At 35.0% G+C, this 23,704-nt stretch overlaps 2 protein-coding genes across 2 annotated transcripts; one reads left to right on the plus strand and one right to left on the minus strand.

Annotated features, from left to right (window-relative positions):
* Positions 1-980: 980 nt before the first annotated feature.
* LOC144411789 (uncharacterized) lies at positions 981-1,595 on the plus strand. The gene has a single exon (XM_078109375.1). The coding sequence runs from the start codon at positions 981-983 to the stop codon at positions 1,593-1,595; it is 615 nt and encodes a 204-aa protein (XP_077965501.1).
* An 18,859-nt stretch (positions 1,596-20,454) lies between these two features.
* Positions 20,455-22,929, minus strand: LOC144411790 (uncharacterized). The gene has a single exon (XM_078109376.1). It carries the CDS (start codon positions 22,927-22,929, stop codon positions 20,455-20,457), a length of 2,475 nt encoding a protein of 824 aa, XP_077965502.1.
* Between the last annotated feature and the right edge of the window lie 775 nt (positions 22,930-23,704).

The following is a 23,704-nucleotide window of genomic DNA, read 5'->3' on the forward strand; positions in this document are numbered from 1 at the left end:
GTTGAGGAACCTTCTGATTTACATATCAACGTAATGTTTTGCTCAAAATCAAATTATTGAATAAAATCACTCTATAGCTTGTAGATTCTGATATTTTTCAAAATGCTATGGTCCCGAAATCTCGTCACAAAACGGAAATTGATTTGATTTTAATTTTCGTATAATCGGTAATCTTACCGCCATTTAATAAAAATATTTCACTCCAACTTGAGCTCATGCACTCATTTGTCCACTCTGAATTACCTGCGGAGAAACCCAATATATAATATACTATGGACTATGGTCAATAGGATAATTCCGGTGAAATGTGAGTTTGCTATTTATTTCAGGCCGGTTTGTAACTATTGAAACGCTAATGAAGTAAACTTTTAATTCGTTCCTGATATTAATAAACTTTTTTTCGTTGATATAGTATCTCATCATATCTGAAGTTATGAAGCGGTCTAACTAAACTATTGAAACATAAAATTACCAAATTATCTTAAGTATTGAAAAAAAAAATGAATCATCTCAAATGCAAGGACGTTAGATTCGGTCTGTTCCTGTCAATGACCTAACGGTAACTTAATGAATACTGGCTATGTGATTATCAGATTTTTTCAGCATTTGTTGGCGCGTTGGTCCGTCCTCAGTTACTTAGTAAATGTTTAGTAATATCTCAGATTGTTATGAGAATTAAGTTCAGTTATTCCTGTTGCAGTGTGCTACACTTTGTTTATATTCCGTCATTATTACATTATCGTTCTTTGTGTTGTGATCACTGATTATCGTCAAGCGACAACGGACTGCATTTGCCTTACTGCATTAGTTACGAGTATTAGACGGTAGTCCAATTAAGTTTGGCTATACTTAGTGACTCAATGTAATTATGTTGCATGTTCTTGTGTTTAGGTTAAGATGCGTTTTTAGTTTCTTAAAGCCATAATTTTGGTTATAATAAATAAACTGTCATAACAATTTAAGAAACTAAAATCTTAAATATGGATGCATCGATGAAACCAGTGAGACTTGACCTAAATCTGAATTCTCCAAGCGCGGCAAAGGAATGGAAGCACTGGCGAAAAACATTTGAGAACTACATTGAAGAATTAGAGATGAGTGTACAAGAGGGCCAGTCTGTGAATAAACTCAAGAGGCTAATCAACTCAGTATCTCACAATGTTTATGAATATATTGAAGATGTGGACGCTTATAGTAAAGCTATGGAAGTGCTACATAACTTATATGTCAAGACGCCGAATGAAATATTTGCACGACATCTGCTAGTTACGGCAAAGCAACAAACTGGTCAATCCATCGACGAATTTTTACAAACTCTGCGTAATCTAAGTAAAGATTGTAATTTTAAAGATGTTTCTGCCGCGCAGTACCGCGACGAACTTATACGTGATTCTTTTATCAATGGTATTTTGTCAAATAACATCCGACAACGTCTTTTGGAAAACAAGGACTTGACTCTTGAATTAGCGTTTTCACAAGCTTCATCACTTGATCTGGCGCAACGTAATTCGTCAGCATATGAAGCATCTCGAATCGACGAATTGCAACCTTCGGCATGGCCACTTCCGAAACCTCTTTCGACAATGAAGGTATAGTAACTGGCAGTATAACAGGGCGAAAATGTATATTCTGTGGATATAATTACCACAATCGTCAAAATTGTCCCGCACGCAATGCCAATTGCTATAAATGCGATAAAAAAGGCCACTTTGCCAAAGTTTGCCGATCAAAGATGAATAAATATGAAGACTCTTCATCTATAACGGCGTCAGTAAATCCATCAGTCCACGATTTGCAATCAGCACCACGGTGTTTACTGCCGGCAACACTTCCAGTTGTCATAGCTGGTCGCAATACAACTGCGTTGATAGATACCGGAAGCTCTCTCTCTTTTATAAACGAAAAGACTGCGAGAATGCTACGTTTGAAAATTTTGCCTTCACGGGAAAATGTAGTGATGGCTGTCCAGCATCTGCAAGGAACGACTATTGGATCCTGTTTAACTGATATGATAATTGGTACTCGTTCATATACCAAAGTGCCTCTTAAAGTATTTCGAGGTCTTTGTTGTGATTTATTGCTCGGTCAGGACTTTCAAAGACAACATGAAAGAGTCATTTTCCCTTTTAACGGCTCTCGTCCTGAACTTCTAGTTCAATATGAATCAAAAGTATGTGGTTTAGCTGCTGCAAACTACACCCCGGCTTCGTTATTTTCTAATCTCATGAAAAATTGTCATCCGATAGCTGTCAAATCTCGCCGTTTTGGCGCGTTAGACAAAGAATTCATCGCTAAAGAAGTTTCGAGAATGTACAACGAAGGAATTATCAGGCCAAGTTCTTCGCCGTGGAGAGCACAGCCTTTAGTTGTGAAGGATCCATTGACCTCAAAACGACGATTGTGCATAGACTATTCACAAACGATAAACATTTATACAGAGCTAGACGCCTATCCATTGCCGCGAATTGATGATATGGTTAACGAACTTGCTGGATATTCCTGGTTTTCCACCTACGATCTGAAATCCGCGTATCATCAGATTCCAATATGCCAGCAAGATAAAATTTTCACTGCGTTTGAAGGCGATGGTAAACTCTGGGAATTCAATCGTATTCCATTTGGAGTGACCAATGGAGTACCAGCTTTTCAGCGGCTAATGGATGAAATTGTGGAAAAAGGCAATCTGAAAGATACATTTCCATACCTCGACAATGTAACTATAGCTGGACATACAAAAGAGGAGCATGACTATAATGTGAAGAAATTTCTCGATACTGTTAAGAAAAACAATTTAACATTAAATGATGCAAAAACAGTATCAAGTGTACGAAAAATTAACATTTTGGGATATACAGTGGGTAATAATTCAGTAGCTCCAGATCCCGAACGCCTAGCTCCATTAAGAGAACTCCTACCTCCAACAAATAGTCGCGCTCTGCAAAAAATAATTGGACTTTTTGCGTATTATTCGAAATGGATTGTAAACTTTTCAGACAAAATGCGACGACTCCGCCAAGCGAAAACATTTCCTTTAGATTGCGCTACAGTACAAGACTTCGAATCACTAAAAAGAGAAATCGGAAATGCCACTTTGAGCTCAATTGATGAGCATGTTCCATTTGTTGTAGAATGCGACGCATCGGAAATTGCAATTTCAGCCACACTGAATCAAGGAGGGCGACCAGTGGCATTTTGGTCGCGTGTTCTACAGAAGAGCGAGAGGTTTTATCCTGCTGTAGAAAAGGAGGCAACGGCAATCATTGAAGCTGTGCGAAAGTGGGCCCATTTTCTGGCAAGACGTCCATTCACTATCGTGACCGACCAGCGATCGGTTTCTTTCATGCTAGATAACCGTCGTCGATCCAAAATAAAGAATAATAAAATTCAGTCCTGGAGGCTGGAACTAGCCTCTTTCAGTTACGACGTTAGATATCGACCTGGAAAACAAAATGCCGCACCTGATGCTTTAACACGTTCTACATGCGCATCAGTTTTTCCCACGTCATTGCAAGAAATACACGAAGGTTTATGTCACCCGGGCGTCACAAGACTTCTACATTTCGTCAAATCGAAAAATTTGCCTTTCGCGACTGATGACGTTAAAAGAACTTGTAAATTATGCCGCGTATGTGCGGAACTTAAACCGAAATTTTATTCCCCACCGTATGGCACATTAATCAAGGCCACACGGCCATTTGAAAGACTGAGTATGGACTTCAAGGGACCTTTGCCATCGCGGACAAAGAACGTATACATGCTAACCATTGTCGATGAATATTCTAGATTTCCATTTGTATTTCCATGCACCAATCTTTCTTCCGCTTCAGTAATAAGCTGCCTTGAAAAATTATTTGCTCTGTGCGGACTACCTGGTTATATACACTCTGATAGAGGAAAATCTTTTATGTCTGCGGAACTAAGGGATTTTCTGCTGAAACGTGGTGTAGCCACCAGTCAATCCTCGCCTTATCACCCAATTGGAAACTCCCAAGTTGAACGATTCAATGGTATCATATGGAAAGCCGTGCGTTTATGCTTGCGTACATATAATCTGCCTATCACACATTGGGAATATGTGTTACCGAAAGCTCTTCAATCGCTCCGATCTTTGCTTTGCACAGCAGTCAATGCAACTCCACATGAACTATTTTTCAACTTCCAACACCGCTCTCCCAGTGGTCATTCATTGCCTACCTGGTTGTGCGAATCAAAACATGCTTTTCTGCGGAAATTCGTTCGTTCGCACAAAAATGACGATTTGGTTGAACAAGTGGAACTAAAAAATGTGAATCCCGCATATGCTCGAGTTCGTTTTTCTGATGGGCGGGAGAGTACGGTATCGTTAAGAGACTTGTCCCCTTGTCCAGTCTCCCAACGATCTTCAAGTCACGATACAGAGTCTCGAGACTTTTCTCCTGAAGATAGTGAAACAAGTACTAATGCGTCACCACTAAATGATGGATGCAACGTTGACCGAAATATAGAGTTCAAAATTGAAATTCCAATTAGCTCTGACAATGCTAATAATGAAAGGATTGCCACACGTCGTTCAACTCGAACTAACATTGGTGTTCCACCAGAACGCTATGGTTTTGAAATATAGACGAGGAGAATGTTATGAGAATTAAGTTCAGTTATTCCTGTTGCAGTGTGCTACACTTTGTTTATATTCCGTCATTATTACATTATCGTTCTTTGTGTTGTGATCACTGATTATCGTCAAGCGACAACGGACTGCATTTGCCTTACTGCATTAGTTACGAGTATTAGACGGTAGTCCAATTAAGTTTGGCTATACTTAGTGACTCAATGTAATTATGTTGCATGTTCTTGTGTTTAGGTTAAGATGCGTTTTTAGTTTCTTAAATCCATAATTTTGGTTATAATAAATAAACTGTCATAACACAGATATAATTTAGTAAATGAAAGTATGGTACATAATCTCATTGGTCACAAATGGGCTGAAATGAAAAAGTTATCCACGATAGTCATTAGCATTTTCACTGTATTTTCTTCATACGGTATTTTTAATGTTTCAACCTGCTTGCCAGAAATTTTTAGATATTATCGCATATACGACATACACCTTTACTATAAACTAAAGTTTTTTATTTTATTTTCCTACAACTCTTGTCTCAAGTCGACTTACCTGAAAGCTTATTCTTCTTATCTTCAGTGTTAATTCTGGATGGTGACAATAAGTAAACAGAACCATAGATTCGCGTTATGCATTGGGATGTCTAACAATTTTTATTGTCAAGTTCGGTTTACTGTGAATTCTCACCCGTTTACAGTCAGTGAAATACCAGACAAAATATTCTATGCTTCGAGATTTTCTTCCACGAGATTCAGCTATTTGGAATTCAATACCTCATAGTTATTTCTCAATCAAATCAACAGGAACTGCGTCAGTTGATATCTACTAACGCGCATTACCATTATTCTATATATATACATAGTGTCAGTATCTATTGGTATATTAGTAGTCGTCGGTAGCTTCACTTTGAGTTTTCGTGACTTTGAGAAAATTTCCAATTGAAACGTCTCAGTGTTGTGGTCGTTTTATATTATCAGCATTAATTATAGGCTATCACTTACTAAATCGCGATTGCTGTTACTGACATTCCTTGTGCCAATTTCCTTTCAACCCAATGGTTCAGTGACTGAATTTATTTACGCATGTCTCAAGTCACCCTCAGCTGTGAAAAATGTCAAAAGCGTATACGTGCTATACGTTGGTACTTTTTTGGTATTAAAATTTTCATCATTACTGTACCATTCCTTGTTTACCAAGCCAATCCAATATGACGTCATAATGAACATAAACATTGTTTTAAAGACTTATAATTTGATTGCAGATAAAAAACGATACAGGCGAAATCCTCGTCTAAATATGTATGCTGACCAACGTAGAATGTAGATTTGTATAACGGTGTTTCAATTCATTGATGGAAGAGGAGATTCTGACTAAAAATGTTTGCAGAAGAATAATGACATACGTAAGTTTTTGAGACGTACGATATTTTCGACACAAAACCCTGTTTAAAGAATTTTCTTATTCACATTAAAAAGCAATCATATATGAACGTTATGTTTTGTTCAAAATAAAATTATTGACTAAAAATACTCATATCTGTGTCTTTCAGATATTGGTATTTATCCAAATGCATTACTTTCCAATTTGAAGTAGTGCCGAAATCTAGTCACAACATAAGAATTATTTTTGATTGTATTTTCCGTATAGTCAGTGATCTCTCGTCATTTTATGAAATTATATTATACTCCGTAATGAGCTTACTCACTCATTCATCCACACTTGATTACATCGCGAGCGAACACGGTTCTCCTTGTTTTGATAACATTTAAGAATGAGTTAACCTTCTACTTTCCTGGCTCACGTGAATGGAGACCATTGTCAACGTGCCCCATGCCCTGTCCCAGCCAAATCGATTTATTATCAACTATATTCAGTTTTCAAGCAACTCGACTCAAAGCGATAAAGTGCCCATCTCGCTTTCTGTGCCTCAAAGTTTTGCCGCAATTGAATCCAATTTGAAATCGGTTTAATTCTTTCATAACAATTATTACGATGGTACTTGAAACAAAATCAAGAACATCGACATCTCGAACGTAGCCTACAGAAAACAATGAACAAACTGATTATAACATGCGGATATCCAAACAAATCTTACGGTAGTGTACAGTGGCAATTAAAATTTACAAATATCAGCACATAACTAAATGCATAAAATTATATATACTTTACTTTATTTGAGACTGATTAGATACATACCACATGTTTTAGATCCCCAGGTGACACTATCCAATAAAGTTTAATCCAAAGTGAACTCAATGTAACTTGCATGTCTAAAATATAAAAGCAGCTGTTATTTACTTAGTATAACTATAATACAGCCCTAACCTGCAGTCAAAAATTATATTTTAATTACAATCGGGCATCTCGCATTCAACCCCGATTCTAACTTCAATTCAAATTGGTATTTTTAACTGCAAAATTGAGAATACTAAAACCAATACTAAACATCAGAAACGTCTCGGAAGACTCTAACTAACAATGAACATTAAGCTAGACACTGACAATGCATCCGAGCTGCTTGCTATCAATTTGCTAATTACAGTGATTAATCAAAACACTGTCGAAATACTGCTGTGGGACACTGCGTCAGATGTTTTTCGTCGACTGCGTAACGTCATCAGATTCAGAACTGAACTGAGTCCTTATAGGGGAGCTCTGTGTCTAAATAACAAGTTCAAACTATTACACTTAACGAACTAGTGTAATGAAAGACATCAGTTAGCACACAATTATTTGAATCTTTCATACCGAGACCCTGAAACTAATGGTAAAATGCGAGATTTGAGACAAACACCACGCCAAGTTTTAAAATAACAAATTAGCAATCATTCATCAAGTTAGGGTTATAAATGATTTGAAAATTTTAATTTCCGGAGTAATCAGCATTCATAACCCCAAGCCAAACCTTAACTGAATAAATACTTTCTTTAAGTTAGAGCGATGGCGGGGTTGTTTTTTGGCGCAGGATTTGAAAAAAAAAATCCAAACGTTTCACATAAAAGTTACTCAATGTTGGGTTTCTTTATTTTTGAATGAGGAACTAAGTTTTCCCTCAGTAATACTTTGCTCTGTGGAGGTTAATTAAAAACCAGACAGACTTTACTAGAGACTCCGAGAACATTTGGAACAATCTTTTGTGGAGTACGATTTTGAACTCTGCTCATAATGCGTGTCATCTGCTATTTCTCCTTTGCATGTCCGGGTTCGGAGAAATATTTTACGACAGGCGCATCTATGACTAAACACGATCGCAACCGACGACTGTGAGCAGCAATGAGGCAATTCCTGAACCTGCAAAACGCGGTTGAAAGTCGTTCCATGCGGCAAAAAATCACTTTCAGCTTTTAGTACTTTTGTCTGTTCAGTTGACCTACCGACGCACATAAAAGTTTATATCAAGAAACATAGTAAAACAATAATACGCTTTAATAATACGATACCTGTACTCGTTTCTTGATATTGAAGAAAAATGTTCGATTCCTCTTACATTGCAAACTCTGTTTCATCAAATTTTTAATAATTCTGGATTGTGACAATAAACAAAATGAAATTAGTGGTTGTCGTTATCCTAACTTTGAGATCATTTTTTGAGTATGTTCTCGTGAGTTTGCTTTGAGCAAATTTACAATGAAAACGTGTCAGTGTTATGGACGTGTTATATTGCCAGCATTAGTTGTAGGATAGGCTATTATTTACTAAATCGCGATTGCTCTCATTAACATTGTTTGTGCCAAGTTCTTTTTACCCAACGATTCAGTGACTAAATTTATTTACGCATGTTGTAAGTTATCCTAAGCTGTGAAAAATGCCAATAGCGTGGGTCCTAAACGTTGGTACCTTTTGGTATTTAATCTTGCATCTTTATTTCATCCGTCTTTGTTTCTCAGGCCGGTTTGCGATTTAGTATGACGTCATAATGAATCTAATTTGGCTGTTCGTCTATCTACGTTTGCAAGTATAGAATGTAGAATTGTATAAAGGTGTTTAAATGCAGTTGAAACTCTTGCCGTGTAGTGGGCTTAAGTCTGTGGTAGTCGAAACTGCGCGAGGTAGAATTTCTCTAATATTACAAATTACATACTTTTTTGAAAGATCTTCATAATAGAATTCCTACATAAATTGTTGAACATACTTAAATTTTTGTAAAAATTCTTTTCAACAGGTCAAGAAAGTTTTAGTCAAGATATTTATTTTAATTGAATATTATGAGTTGTTCGGTCTTGTTGCAGGTGTTTCTCGAGCGTGAGAATCTTTAATCTTACATACATTTAGAAAACGCGAGTGCGCTTTACAAAATCGAGTCAGTTGTATGGTCGTGTTATATTGTTAGAATAAGTTATATCACTTACTAAATCGTGTTTGCTGTCATTGACATTCCAAAGGTCCTAAACGCCTGTACTTTTTTAATATCAAAACATTTGTAATCATTTTATCCATTTTTATTCACTAGGCTGGCCATCGGTTCAGTATGACGTCAAAATTATTAGAAACATTATTTATGGAGTTATAATTTGATTGTTGATAAAAACCGATACAGACGAATACTTGCCGTTCGCTGACCAATGTGGTGTGTAGAGTCGTATAAAGGTGTTTCAATTCATTGATAGAAGAGGAGATTCTGACTACAAAGATTAAGAGAAGATTAATGAGAGGCGTGAATTTTTGGGGTGTAATATTTTTTTGGGATATAACGCTGTCGAGGAACCTTCTGATTTACATATCAACGTAATGTTTTGCTCAAAATCAAATTATTGAATAAAATCACTCTATAGCTTGTAGATTCTGATATTTTTCAAAATGCTATGGTCCCGAAATCTCGTCACAAAACGGAAATTGATTTGATTTTAATTTTCGTATAATCGGTAATCTTACCGCCATTTAATAAAATTATTTCACTCCAACTTGAGCTCATGCACTCATTTGTCCACTCTGAATTACCTGCGGAGAAACCCAATATATAATATACTATGGACTATGGTCAATAGGATAATTCCGGTGAAATGTGAGTTTGCTATTTATTTCAGGCCGGTTTGTAACTATTGAAACGCTAATGAAGTAAACTTTTAATTCGTTCCTGATATTAATAAACTTTTTTTCGTTGATATAGTATCTCATCATATCTGAAGTTATGAAGCGGTCTAACTAAACTATTGAAACATGAAATTACCAAATTATTTTAAGTATTGAAAAAAAATGAATCATCTCAAATGCAAGGAAGTTAGATTCGGTCTGTTCCTGTCAATGACCTAACGGTAACTTAATGAATACTGGCTATGTGATTATCAGATTTTTTCAGTATTTGTTGGCGCGTTGGTTCGTTCATCAGTTACTTAGTAAATGTTTAGTAATATCTCAGATATAATTTAGTAAATGAAAGTATGGTACATAATCTCATTGGTCACAAATAGGCTGAAATGAAAAAGTTATCCACGAAGTCATTAGCATTTTCACTGTATTTTCTTCATACGGTATTTTTAATGTTTCAACCTGCTTGCCAGAAATTTTTAGATATTATCGCATATACGACATACACCTTTACTATAAACTGAAGTTTTTATTTTTATTTTCCTACAACTCTTGTCTCAAGTCGACTTACCTGAAAGCTTATTCTTCTTATCTTCAGTGTTAATTCTGGATGGTGACAATAAGTAAACAGAACCATAGATTCGCGTTATGCATTGGGATGTCTAACAATTTTTATCGTCAAGTTCGGTTTACTGTGAATTCTCACCCGTTTACAGTCAGTGAAATACCAGAAAAAATATTCTATGCTTCGAGATTTTCTTCCACGAGATTCAGCTATTTGGAATTCAATACCTCTTTGTTATTTCTCAATCAAATCAACAGGAACTGCGTCAGTTGATATTTACTAACGCGCATTACCATTATTCTATATATATATACATAGTGTCAGTATCTATTGGTATATTAGTAGTCGTCGGTAGCTTCACTTTGAGTTTTCGTGACTTTGAGAAAATTTCCAATTGAAACGTCTCAGTGTTGTGGTCGTTTTATATTATCAGCATTAATTATAGGCTATCACTTACTAAATCGCGATTGCTGTTACTGACATTCATTGTGCCAATTTCCTTTCAACCCAATGGTTCAGTGACTGAATTTATTTACGCATGTCTCAAGTCACCCTCAGCTGTGGAAAATGTCAAAAGCGTATACGTGCTATACGTTGGTACTTTTTTGGTATTAAAATTTTCATCATTACTGTACCATTCCTTATTTACCAAGCCAATCCAATATTACGTCATAATGAACATAAACATTGTTTTAAAGACTTATAATTTGATTGCAGATAAAAAACGATACAGGCGAAATCCTCGTCTAAATATGTATGCTGACCAACGCAGAATGTAGATTTGTATAACGGTGTTTCAATTCATTGATGGAAGAGGAGATTCTGACTACAAATGTTTGCAGAAGAATATTGACATACGTAAGTTTTTGAGACGTACGATATTTTCGACACAAAACCCTGTTTAAAGAATTTTCTTATTCACATTAAAAAGCAATCATATATGAACGTTATGTTTTGTTCAAAATTAAATTATTGACTAAAAATACTCATGTCTGTATCTTTCAGATATTGGTATTTATCCAAATGCATTACTTTCCAATTTGAAGTAGTCCCGAAATCTAGTCCCGACATAAGAATTATTTTTGATTGTATTTTCCGTATAGTCAGTAATCTCTCGTCATTTTATGAAATTATATTATACTCCGTAATGAGCTTACTCACTCATTCATCCACACTTGATTACATCGCGAGCGAACACGGTTCTTCTTGTTTTGATAACATTTAGGAATGGGTTAACCTTCTACTTTCCTGGCTCACGTGAATGGAGACCATTGTCAACGTGCCCCATGCCCTGTCCCAGCAAAATCGATTTATTGTCAACTATATTCAGTTTTCAAGCAACTCGACTCAAAGCAATAAAGTGCCCATCTCGCTTTCTGTGCCTCAAAGTTTTGCCGCAATTGAATCCAATTTGAAATCGGTTTAATTCTTTCATAACAATTATTACGATGGTACTTGAAACAAAATCAAGAACATCGACATCTCGAACGTAGCCTACAGAAAACAATGAACAAACTGATTATAACATGCGGATATCCAAACAAATCTTACGGTAGTGTACAGTGGCAATTAAAATTTACAAATATCAGCACATAACTAAATGCATAAAATTATATATACTTTACTTTATTTGAGACTGATTAGATACATACCACATGTTTTAGATCCCCAGGTGACACTATCCAATAAAGTTTAATCCGTAGTGAACTCAATGTAACTTGCATGTCTAAACTATAAAAGCAGCTGTTATTTACTTAGTATAACTATAATACAGCCCTAACCTGCAGTCAAAAATTATATTTTAATTACAATCGGGCATCTCGCATACAACCCCGATTCTAACTTCAATTCAAATTGGTATTTTTAACTGCAAAATTGAGAATACTAAAACCAATACTAAACATCAGAAACGTCTCGGAAGACTCTAACTAACAATGAACATTAAGCTAGACACTGACAATGCATCCGAGCTGCTTGCTATCAATTTGCTAATTACAGTGATTAATCAAAACACTGTCGAAATACTGCTGTGGGACACTGCGTCAGATGTTTTTCGTCGACTGCGTAACGTCATCAGATTCAGAACTGAACTGAGTCCTTATAGGGGAGCTCTCGTTCAACATAACTGTGTCTAAATAACAAGTTCAAACTATTATACTTAACGAACTAGTGTAATGAAAGACATCAGTTAGCACACAATTATTTGAATCTTTCATACCGAGACCCTGAAACTAATGGTAAAATGCGAGATTTGAGACAAACACCACGCCAAGTTTTAAAATAACAAATTAGCAATCATTCATCAAGTTAGGGTTATAAATGATATGAAAACTTTAATTTCCGGAGTAATCAGCATTCATAACCCCAAGCCAAACCTTAACTGAATAAATACTTTCTTTAAGTTAGAGCGATGGCGGGGTTGTTTTTTGGCGCAGGATTTGAAAAAAAAAATCCAAACGTTTCACATAAAAGTTACTCAATGTTGGGTTTCTTTATTTTTGAATGAGGAACTAAGTTTTTCCTCAGTAATACTTTGCTCTGTGGAGGTTAATTAAAAACCAGACAGACTTTACTAGAGACTCCGAGAACATTTGGAACAATCTTTTGTGGAGTACGATTTTGAACTCTGCTCATAATGCGTGTCATCTGCTATTTCTCATTTGCATGTCCGAGTTCGGAGAAATATTTTACGACAGGCGCATCTATGACTAAACAAGATCGCAACCGACGACTGTGAGCAGCAATGAGGCAATTCCTGAACCTGCAAAACGCGGTTGAAACTCGTTCCATGCGGCAAAAAATCACTTTCAGCTTTTATACTTTTGTTGTCTGTTCAGTTGACCTACCGACGCACATAAAAGTTTATATCAAGAAACATAGTAAAACAATAATACGCTTTAATAATACAATACCTGTACTCGCTTCTTGATATTGAAGAAAAATGTTCGATTCCTCTTACATTGCAAACTCTGTTTCATCAAATTTTTAATAATTCTGGATTGTGACAATAAATAAAATGAAATTAGTGGTCGTCGTTATCCTAACTTTGAGATCATTTTTTGAGTATGTTCTCGTGAGTTTGCTTTGAGCAAATTTACAATGAAAACGTGTCAGTGTTATGGACGTGTTATATTGCCAGCATTAGTTGTAGGATAGGCTATCATTTACTAAATCGCGATTGCTCTCATTTAACATTGTTTGTGCCAAGTTCTTTTAACCCAACGTTTCAGTGACTAAATTTATTTACGCATGTTGTAAGGTATCCTAAGCTGTGAAAAATGCCAATAGCGTGGGTCCTGAACGTTGGTAGCTTTTGGTATTTAATCTTGCATCATTATTTCATCCGTCTTTGTTTCTCAGGCCGGTTTGCGATTTAGTATGACGGCATAATGAATATAAACACTATTTTAATGAATCTAATTTGGCTGTTCGTCTATCTACGTTTGCTGACAAGTATAGAATGTAGAATTGTATAAAGGTGTTTAAATGCAGCTGAAACTCTTGCCGTGTAGTGGGCTTAAGTCTGTGGTAGTCGAAACTGCGCGAGGTAGAATTTCTCTAATATTACGAATTACATAATTTTTTGAAAGATCTTTATAATAGAATTCCTACATAAATTGTTTAACATACTAAAATTTTTGTAAAAATTCTTTTTAACACGTCAAGAAAGTTTTAGTCAAGATATTTATTTTAATTGAATATTATGAGTTGTTCGGTCTTGTTGCAGGTATTTCTCGAGCGTGAGAATCTTTAATCTTACATACATTCAGAAAACGCGAGTGCGCTTCATAAAATCGAGTCAGTTGTATGGTCGTGTTATATTGTTAGAATCAGTTATATCACTTACTAAATCGTGTTTGCTGTCATTGACATTCCAAAGGTCCTAAACGCCTGTACTTTTTTAATATTCAAACTTTTGTAATCAATTTATCCTTTTTTATTCACCAGGCTGGCCATCGGTTCAGTATGACGTCAAAATTAATAGAAACATTATTTATGGAGTTATAATTTGATTGTTGATAAAAACCGATACAGACGAATACTTGCCGTTCGCTGACCAATGTGGTGTGTAGAATCGTATAAAGGTGTTTCAATTCATTGATAGAAGAGGAGATTCTGACTACAAAGATTTAGAGAAGATTAATAGAAGGCGTAAGTTTTTGTGGTGTAATATTTTTTTGGGATATAACGCTGTTGAGGAACCTTCTGATTCACATATCAACGTAATGTTTTGCTCAAAATCAAATTATAGAATAAAATCACTCTATAGCTTGTAGATTCTGATATTTTTCAAAATGCTGTGGTCCCGAAATCTCGTCACAAAAGGGAAATAGATTTGTTTTTAATTTTCGTTTAATTTGTATAATTTCGTATAAATTATTTCACTCCAACTTGAGCTCATGCACTCATTTATCCACTCTGAATTATCTGCGGAGAAACCCAAAGTATAATATACTATGGACTATGGTCAATAGGATAATTCCGGTGAAATGTGAGTTTGCTATTTGTTTCAGGCGGGTTTGTAACTATTGAAACGCTGATGAAGTAAACTTTTAATTCGTTCATGATATTGATAAACTTTCTTCCGTTGATAGTGTATCTCATCATATCTGAAGTTATGAAGCGGTCTAACTAAACTATTGCAAACATAAAATACTATTCGGGTCGTTAATGCTTCCAAACTCAATAATATTGTATAGTAGTATCAACTCTAACACGCTACTGTACAAAAAGCAATTATGTCGCAATCAAAAAAATAGGCTTGTTTGATTTAGAGTTCATTGCAATTTTGGGTTTTCCATCGTCAAGGACAAGTTTTAGTAATATTAAATTAATTGAATTTGTAAATTGTTAAAAAAATCACTTTTAGCTTTCAGTACTTTTAGCTGTTCAGTTGCACTTCCGACGCATATAAAACCTTATATTCAGAAATAAAGTTAAAGACGTATACGCTTTAATTTTGCTCGTTTCCTAATATCTTGAAAAATATAGTCCATTGCAAATTTTATTTCCAATAAATATTTAACTGATCATATCTGGGATTTTAAGTTGGTCGTGAATTGTTCCCTAATGTGCAATGTTATATAGAAGTACCTCGAACACGAACACGGTTCTGTAAAGAAACAACCAAGTCTCCTAGCTAGACTATTCAAAACGGAATGTTTGCTTCTAGTTTATTGCGACTTTATATGTTATACTACAAAGATTTTGTATATTTATATATATTTAACAAATGCCAAATTATTCTAAGTACTGAAAAAAAAAATGAATCATCTCAAATGCAAGGAGGTTAGATTCGGTCTGTTTCTGTCAATGACCTAACGGTAACTTAATGAATACTGGCTATGTGATTTTCAGATTTTTTCAGTATTTGTTGGCGCGTTGGTCCGTTCTTCAGTTACTCAGTAAATGTTTAGTAATATCTCAGATATAATTCAGTAAATGAAAGGACGGTACATAATCTCATTGGGGACAAATAGGTTGAAATGAAAAAGTTATCCACGATAGTCATTTGGCATTTTCCTGTATTTTATTCATACGGTATTTCCAATGTTTCAAACTGCTTTCCAGAAATTTTTAGATATTATCGCATATACGACATACACCTTTACTCTAAACTAAAGTTTTTTTTTTTTTCCTACAACTCTTGTCTCAAGTCGACTTACCTGAAAGCTTATTCTTCTTAACTTCAGTGTTAATTCTGGATGGTGACAATAAGTAAATAGAAATGGTCACAACCATAGATTCGCGTTATGCATTGGGAAGTCTAATAATTTTAATCGTCAAGTTCGGTTTACTGTGAATTCTCACCCGTTTACAGTCAGTGAAATACCAGACAAAATATTCTATGCTTCGAGATTTTCTTCCACGAGATTCAGCTATTTGGAATTCAATACCTCATAGTTATTTCTCAATCAAATCAACAGGAACTGCGTCAGTTGATATTTACTAACGCGCAATATTATTTTTCCCTATATATACATAGTGTCAGTATCTATTGGTATTTTAGTAGTCGTCGGTAGCTTCACTTTGAGTTTTCGTGACTTTGAGCAAATTTCCAATTGAAACGTCTCAGTGTTATGGTAGTTTTATATTATCAGCATCAATTATAAGCTATCACTTACTTAATCGCGATTGCTGTTATTGACATTCTTTGTGCCAATTTCCTTTCAATCCAATGGTTCAGTGACTGAATTTATTTACGCATGTCTCAAGACATCCTCAGCTGTGAAAAATGTCAAAAGCGTATACGTGCTATACGTTGGTACTTTTTTGGTAACTAAATTTTCATCATTACTGTACCATTCCTTGTTTACCAATCCGGTCCAATATGATGCCATAATGAGCATAAACATTGTTTTAAAGACTTATAATTTGATTGCAGATAAAAAAACGATACAGGCGATTCCCTGCTCGTTTATCTATGTATGCTGACCAACGTAGAATGTAGATTTGTATAACGGTGTTTCAATTCATTGATGGAAGAGGAGATTCTGACTACAAAGATTTGGAAAAGAATAATGACATACGTAAGTTTTTGAGACGTACGATATTTTCGACAATATTCCTCTTTAAAGAATCTTCTTATTCACTTTGAAAAGCAATCATATATGAACGTTATGTTTTGTTCAAAATCAAATTATTGACTAAAAATACTCATGTCTGTCTGTCAAGCTTTCAGATACTGGTATTTTTCCAAATGCATTACTCTCCAATTTGAAGTAGTCTCGAAATCTAGTCACAACATTAGAATTATTTTTGATTTTATTTTCCGTATAGTCAGTAATCTTCTCGTCATTTTATGAAATTATATTATACTCCGAAATGAGCTTACTTATTCTTTCATCCACACTTGATTACATCGCGAGCGAACACGGTTCTTCTTGTTTTGATAACATTTAGGAATGAGTTAACCTTCTACTTTCCTGGCTTACGTGAATGGAGACCATTGTCAACGTGCCCCATGCCCTGCCCAGCCAAATCGATTTATTATCAACTATATTCAGTTTTCAAGCAACTCGACTCAAAGCGATAAAGTGCCCATCTCGCTTTCTGTGCCTCAAAGTTTTGCCGCAATTGAATCCAATTTGAAATCGGTTTAATTCTTTCATAACAATTATTACGATGGTACTTGAAACAAAATCAAGAACATCGACATCTCGAAGGTAGCCTACAGAAAACAATGAACAAACTGATTATAACATGCGGATATCCAAACGAATCTTACGGTAGTGTACAGTGGCAATTAAAATTTACAAATATCAGCACATAACTAAATGCATAAAATTATATATACTTTACTTTATTTGAGACTGATTAGATACATACCACATGTTTTAGATCCCCAGGTGACACTATCCAATAAAGTTTAATCCAAAGTGAACTCAATGTAACTTGCATGTCTAAAATATAAAAGCAGCTGTTATTTACTTAGTATAACAATAATACAGCCCTAACCTGCAGTCAAAAATTATATTTTAATTACAATCGGGCATCTCGCATTCAACCCCGATTCTAACTTCAATTCAAATTGGTATTTTTAACTGCAAAATTGAGATTACTAAAACCAATACTAAACATCAGAAACGTCTCGGAAGACTCTAACTAACAATGAACATTAAGCTAGACACTGACAATGCATCCGAGCTGCTTGCTATCAATTTGCTAATTACAGTGATTAATCAAAACACTGTCGAAATACTGCTGTGGGACACTGCGTCAGATGTTTTTCGTCGACTGCGTAACGTCATCAGATTCAGAACTGAACTGAGTCCTTATAGGGGAGCTCTCGTTCAACATAACTGTGTCTAAATAACAAGTTCAAACTATTACACTTAACGAACTAGTGTAATGAAAGACATCAGTTAGCACACAATTATTTGAATCTTTCATACCGAGACCCTGAAACTAATGGTAAAATGCGAGATTTGAGACAAACACCACGCCAAGTTTTAAAATAACAAATTAGCAATCATTCATCAAGTTAGGGTTATAAATGATTTGAAAATTTTAATTTCCGGAGTAATCAGCATTCATAACCCCAAGCCAAACCTTAACTGAATAAATACTTTCTTTAAGTTAGAGCGATGGCGGGCTTGTTTTTTGGCGCAGGATTTGAAAAAAAAAATCCAAACGTTTCACATAAAAGTTACTCAATGTTGGGTTTCTTTATTTTTGAATGAGGAACTAAGTTTTCCCTCAGTAATACTTTGCTCTGTGGAGGTTAATTAAAAACCAGACAGACTTTACTAGAGACTCCGAGAACATTTGGAACAATCTTTTGTGGAGTACGATTTTGAACTCTGCTCATAATGCGTGTCATCTGCTATTTTTCATTTGCATGTCCGGGTTCGGAGAAATATTTTACGACAGGCGCATCTATGACTAAACAAGATCGCAACCGACGACTGTGAGCAGCAATGAGGCAATTCCTGAACCTGCAAAACGCGGTTGAAACTCGTTCCATGCGGCAAAAAATCACTTTCAGCTTTTAGTACTTTTGTCTGTTCAGTTGACCTACCGACGCACATAAAAGTTTATATCAAGAAACATAGTAAAACAATAATACGCTTTAATAATACGATACCTGTACTCGTTTCTTGATATTGAAGAAAAATGTTCGATTCCTCTTACATTGCAAACTCTGTTTCATCAAATTTTTAATAATTCTGGATTGTGACAAAAAATAAAATGAAATTAGTGGTCGTCGTTATCCTAACTTTGAGATCATTTTTTGAGTATGTTCTCGTGAGTTTACTTTGAGCAAATTTACAATGAAAACGTGTCAGTGTTATGGACGTGTTATATTGCCAGCATTAGTTGTAGGATAGGCTATCACTTACTAAATCGCGATTGCTCTCATTTAACATTGTTTGTGCCAAGTTCTTTTAACCCAACGTTTCAGTGACTAAATTTATTTACGCATGTTGTAAGGTATCCTAAGCTGTGAAAAATGCCAATAGCGGGGGTCCTGAACGTTGGTAGCTTTTGGTATTTAATCTTGCATCATTATTTCATCCGTCTTTGTTTCTCAGGCCGGTTTGCGATTTAGTATGACGGCATAATGAATATAAACACTATTTTAATGAATCTAATTTGGCTGTTCGTCTATCTACGTTTGCTGACAAGTATAGAATGTAGAATTGAATAAAGGTGTTTAAATGCAGCTGAAACTCTTGCCGTGTAGTGGGCTTAAGTCTGTGGTAGTCGAAACTGCGCGAGGTAGAATTTCTCTAATATTACGAATTACATAATTTTTTGAAAGATCTTTATAATAGAATTCCTACATAAATTGTTTAACATACTAAAATTTTTGTAAAAATTCTATTTAACACGTCAAGAAAGTTTTATTCAAGATATTTATTTTAATTGAATATTATGAGTTGTTCGGTCTTGTTGCAGGTATTTCTCGAGCGTGAGAATCTTTAATCTTACATACATTCAGAAAACGCGAGTTCGCTTCATAAAATCGAGTCAGTTGTATGGTCGTGTTATATTGTTAGAATCAGTTATATCACTTACTAAATCGTGTTTGCTGTCATTGACATTCCAAAGGTCCTAAACGCCTGTACTTTTTTAATATTTAAACTTTTGTAATCAATTTATCCTTTTTCATTCACCAGGCTGGCCATCGGTTCAGTATGACGTCAAAATTAATAGAAACATTATTTATGGAGTTATAATTTGATTTGTGCTATCGATTGGGTTTCTACAAGACCAACTACTTTTCCGTTTTCTATGCTTTTGCGTCGGTGGATCCGTATGCATATAATGCAAGGATGCTGTAGCAAGAGTGAAGATAACTATCCTGAGTAATTCAATAAATAGTCTTGCTGCACACTAACACAAATATATTTCTGTAACGTTTCGTCTGACCACGGTCAAACTTCCTCAGACATACATATTTCAACTAAAGCAAGAACAGCAATTGCAAGCATATTTATACAATGGGTGCCATGGCAACAAAACAATATCATAACAATGTGAGTTAACGAACTCATGTAGGTGGTGATTGAAAATTTAATTAACAACACTAAGTTTAAATATTTAAAATTAAAAAACACATGAAAGTTTCATGCACATTCATAAAATGGGTGTCATGGCAACATAACAAATCACAACAATGGGATTTGAAAGATAAATAAATTGGTGATTGTATTTTAATTACCTGCACTAAAAAATACATGGGGGAAAATAAAAAAAAATAATAATACAAAATTCGGTAAAATTACGAAAATATACGGTGTATAAAATGTTCCTAAATGCCCTAAACTTCTTTAATGTTCATTCCCAATGGTTCATGCGTTCCAAGTAGGTGAATGAAATATGATTCTTTAGTTTTTCGGTAAATATGGTCTTGAAACAGTTTTTCAATTCCAATTACATTAAAGTCTTTCAGTGAATGTCCAGGTTGGTTGAAGTGAGCACCGACGACCAGGTCTCTGTTTTTTGATTTTATACTTCTAATGTGTTCTGAAATACTATATTTCAGATGCCTCCCTGTTTCGCCAATGTACTGCATGCCACATTTTTTACAGCTTATCAAGTAGACGACGTTTTCCGTATTGCACGTTATTTTTTGAGTAATTTTTAGTTGAATAGTTTTTTGTTTGTTTGTCGCTACTTTCGTTTCATCAGAATGTTGGCAGGTACTGCATGACTGTCTTCCACATTTAAAAAAACCTGGATTGTTGCTGACAGGTGATTTTGGCTTTAATTTGGCTCTGACTAGCCTATCTCTGAGTGTGGGACATTTTCGGTGAGCTAATTTGGGTGGATTTGGAAAAATTTCTTTCAATCTCTCGTTATTGTTTAAAATGTATTGGTAGTCGGAAAAGATTTTTCGAACATTTGGTAAGGTTGGATGATAGGTTGTAATAAAAGGGAGCAAAGTTTCATTTTTACTTTCCGTGTTGGGAGTTAAAAGAAGTTGTCTATCTAATTTTTTTACAAACTGGACGGCATTGTCAATTAAATTTTCTTTATAATTTCTCTTCATAAGGTATCGTTTCATTAATTCTGCATGCTTATCGAAATACTCGTTAGTTGAACAAGCTCTTCGTATTCGGATGAAAAGGCTTTTGGGAATATTTTTTGTAATATGTTTGGGATGACACGAAGATGGTGAAAGGTATTGGTGTGAATCTGTTTCTTTGCTAAAAATTTCAGTTTCTAATTTGTCCTTAATGATGTGAACTTTGACATCCAAAAACGTGATATTATTTGGTGAGCATTCGAAAGTAAACTTGATGGTCGGATGTAATGAATTTGCTAAGTAAACAAATTCTAAAAGTTTCTCTTTACCATGCGTCCAAATCATGAAACAGTCGTCAATGAAGCGGCAATAATATTTCGGTTTAAAAGGGGTTTTCTCTAATAATTCAGTTTCCAAATCGGCCATGAAAATATTAGCATATTTTGGTGCAAATTTGGTTCCCATCGCCGTTCCTTGAATTTGAAGGTAATAGTTATCATCAAAAACAAAGTTGTTATTCTTAAGAACCAAGGCAGCTGCTTCTGATATCCAAAATATTTCTTTTTTTGTACTATTGATTTTATCAAGATATTTTTCCATTGACGCTATACCGTTATTGTGGGGGATATTTGTGTAAAGTGAAACCACATCCATGCTTACTAATAAAGATTCTTGTTGGACTGTCTGGATTTTGTTCAAGTTATTCAAAAAATCCATACTGTCTCGTATGTATGATGGTATTATTTTCTTGCACATCAAGGGGGTCAATTTATTGTCTACAAAAGCCGAAAGTTTCTCTGTGGCGGTACCATTATTAGATATTATAGGGCGACTGGGATGATTTATTTTATGTACCTTGGGTTGAAGGCGTAAGCGCCCTGGTTTTGGGTTTTTTGGAAAAATTGCTTTGAATAATTTATTGTCTATCACACCTGCATCTTTCATCCTCGCGCATAGCTTGATAACGTCATTGCCAATTTGCCTGGAGTTATCCTTTGGTAGGGGTCTGTAGATCAACTTGTCGTTTAATTGACGCATCCCTTCAGAAACATAGTCCGTTCGAGATAAGATGCAAATCCCCCCTCCTTTATCGGTCGGAGTTATAACTATGTCCCTTGCTGCTCTTTTTTCAAGTTCTTTCAGTGCTATTAGTTCATTCCTATTCAAATTAGGATAGGCATGCCTTTTAGGTGTCTGCTTACTTATTTCCCGTTTTATCGTATTTGCAAAATGATCCAAGTCCGAATTTCTACCAGGTGGTGGTGTCCATTTGCTTGCTATCTGCAAAGATTTTGGATACGCTGTGTTGGGCTCATTGTAATTATCGTTAGATGGTATGTCAAAAAAGAATTCTTTCAATCTGTAGTTTCTTATAGTTCTCTCAATATCTGCTTGTAGTTGAAATTTATCATATTTTTCCTGAGTTGGGCTGAAACCAAGTCCTTTCTCAAGTACGTTAATTTGTGTTTCGGTTAATGGAACATTTGAAAGATTGTGTATTGTAGATGGTATTGGTATTATTTCTTCCTTTGGTCTTCTTTTCTTTTTGGAGAATCTTCTATTTTTCCTTTTTGATTCTTGTCTGGTAAGACACTGTGGATCTCGTTTTTTTGAATTACTCTCGTTCAATATGAACTTGTTTTGTTTTTTTCTTCTAGTTCTATCTAGTTTTTCGGTCAATTTTTTGATGGACATGTCAACCATTGATCGGGTTGTATTCCAAGTACCTGAGTCAAGTTTGGTTGCTAACCTCTTTTCTATTTCCATTTTATGTGCATTTGCATCTTTTAGTGTTCTACAACATTCTTTTAGAGCCTGTCTAGTTAGTTGTTTAGAGAATTCTTTGTGAAGGTTGTACCATTTTTCTTTGTTCTTAACGGGAACTGTACATGATTTAAGAGTAAATGTCAAACCTTTTGGAGATGTTCTTGTAGTTACAAACTGCTCTAGGTTTGATTTGTGGTGTTGTAATCGTACCGTTACAGAAATATATTTGTGTTAGTATAATTTGATTGTTGATAAAAACCGATACAGACGAATACTTGCCGTTCGCTGACCAATGTGGTGTGTAGAATCGTATAAAGGTTTTTCAATTCATTGATAGAAGAGGAGATTCTGACTACAAAGATTTAGAGAAGATTAATGAGAGGCGTGAATTTTTGGGGTGTAATATTTTTTTGGGATATAACGCTGTTGAGGAACCTTCTGATTTACATATCAACGTAATGTTTTGCTCAAAATCAAATTATTGAATAAAATCACTCTATAGCTTGTAGATTCTGATATTTTTCAAAATGCTATGGTCCCGAAATCTCGTCACAAAACGGAAATTGATTTGATTTTAATTTTCGTATAATCGGTAATCTTACCGCCATTTAATAAAATTATTTCACTCCAACTTGAGCTCATGCACTCATTTATCCACTCTGAATTACCTGCGGAGAAACCCAATATATAATATACTATGGACTATGGTCAATAGGATAATTCCGGTGAAATGTGAGTTTGCTATTTATTTCAGGCCGGTTTGTAACTATTGAAA

Source organism: Styela clava, chromosome 15 (genome assembly GCF_964204865.1).
Source record: "Styela clava chromosome 15, kaStyClav1.hap1.2, whole genome shotgun sequence".
Classification (NCBI taxonomy): domain Eukaryota; kingdom Metazoa; phylum Chordata; class Ascidiacea; order Stolidobranchia; family Styelidae; genus Styela; species Styela clava.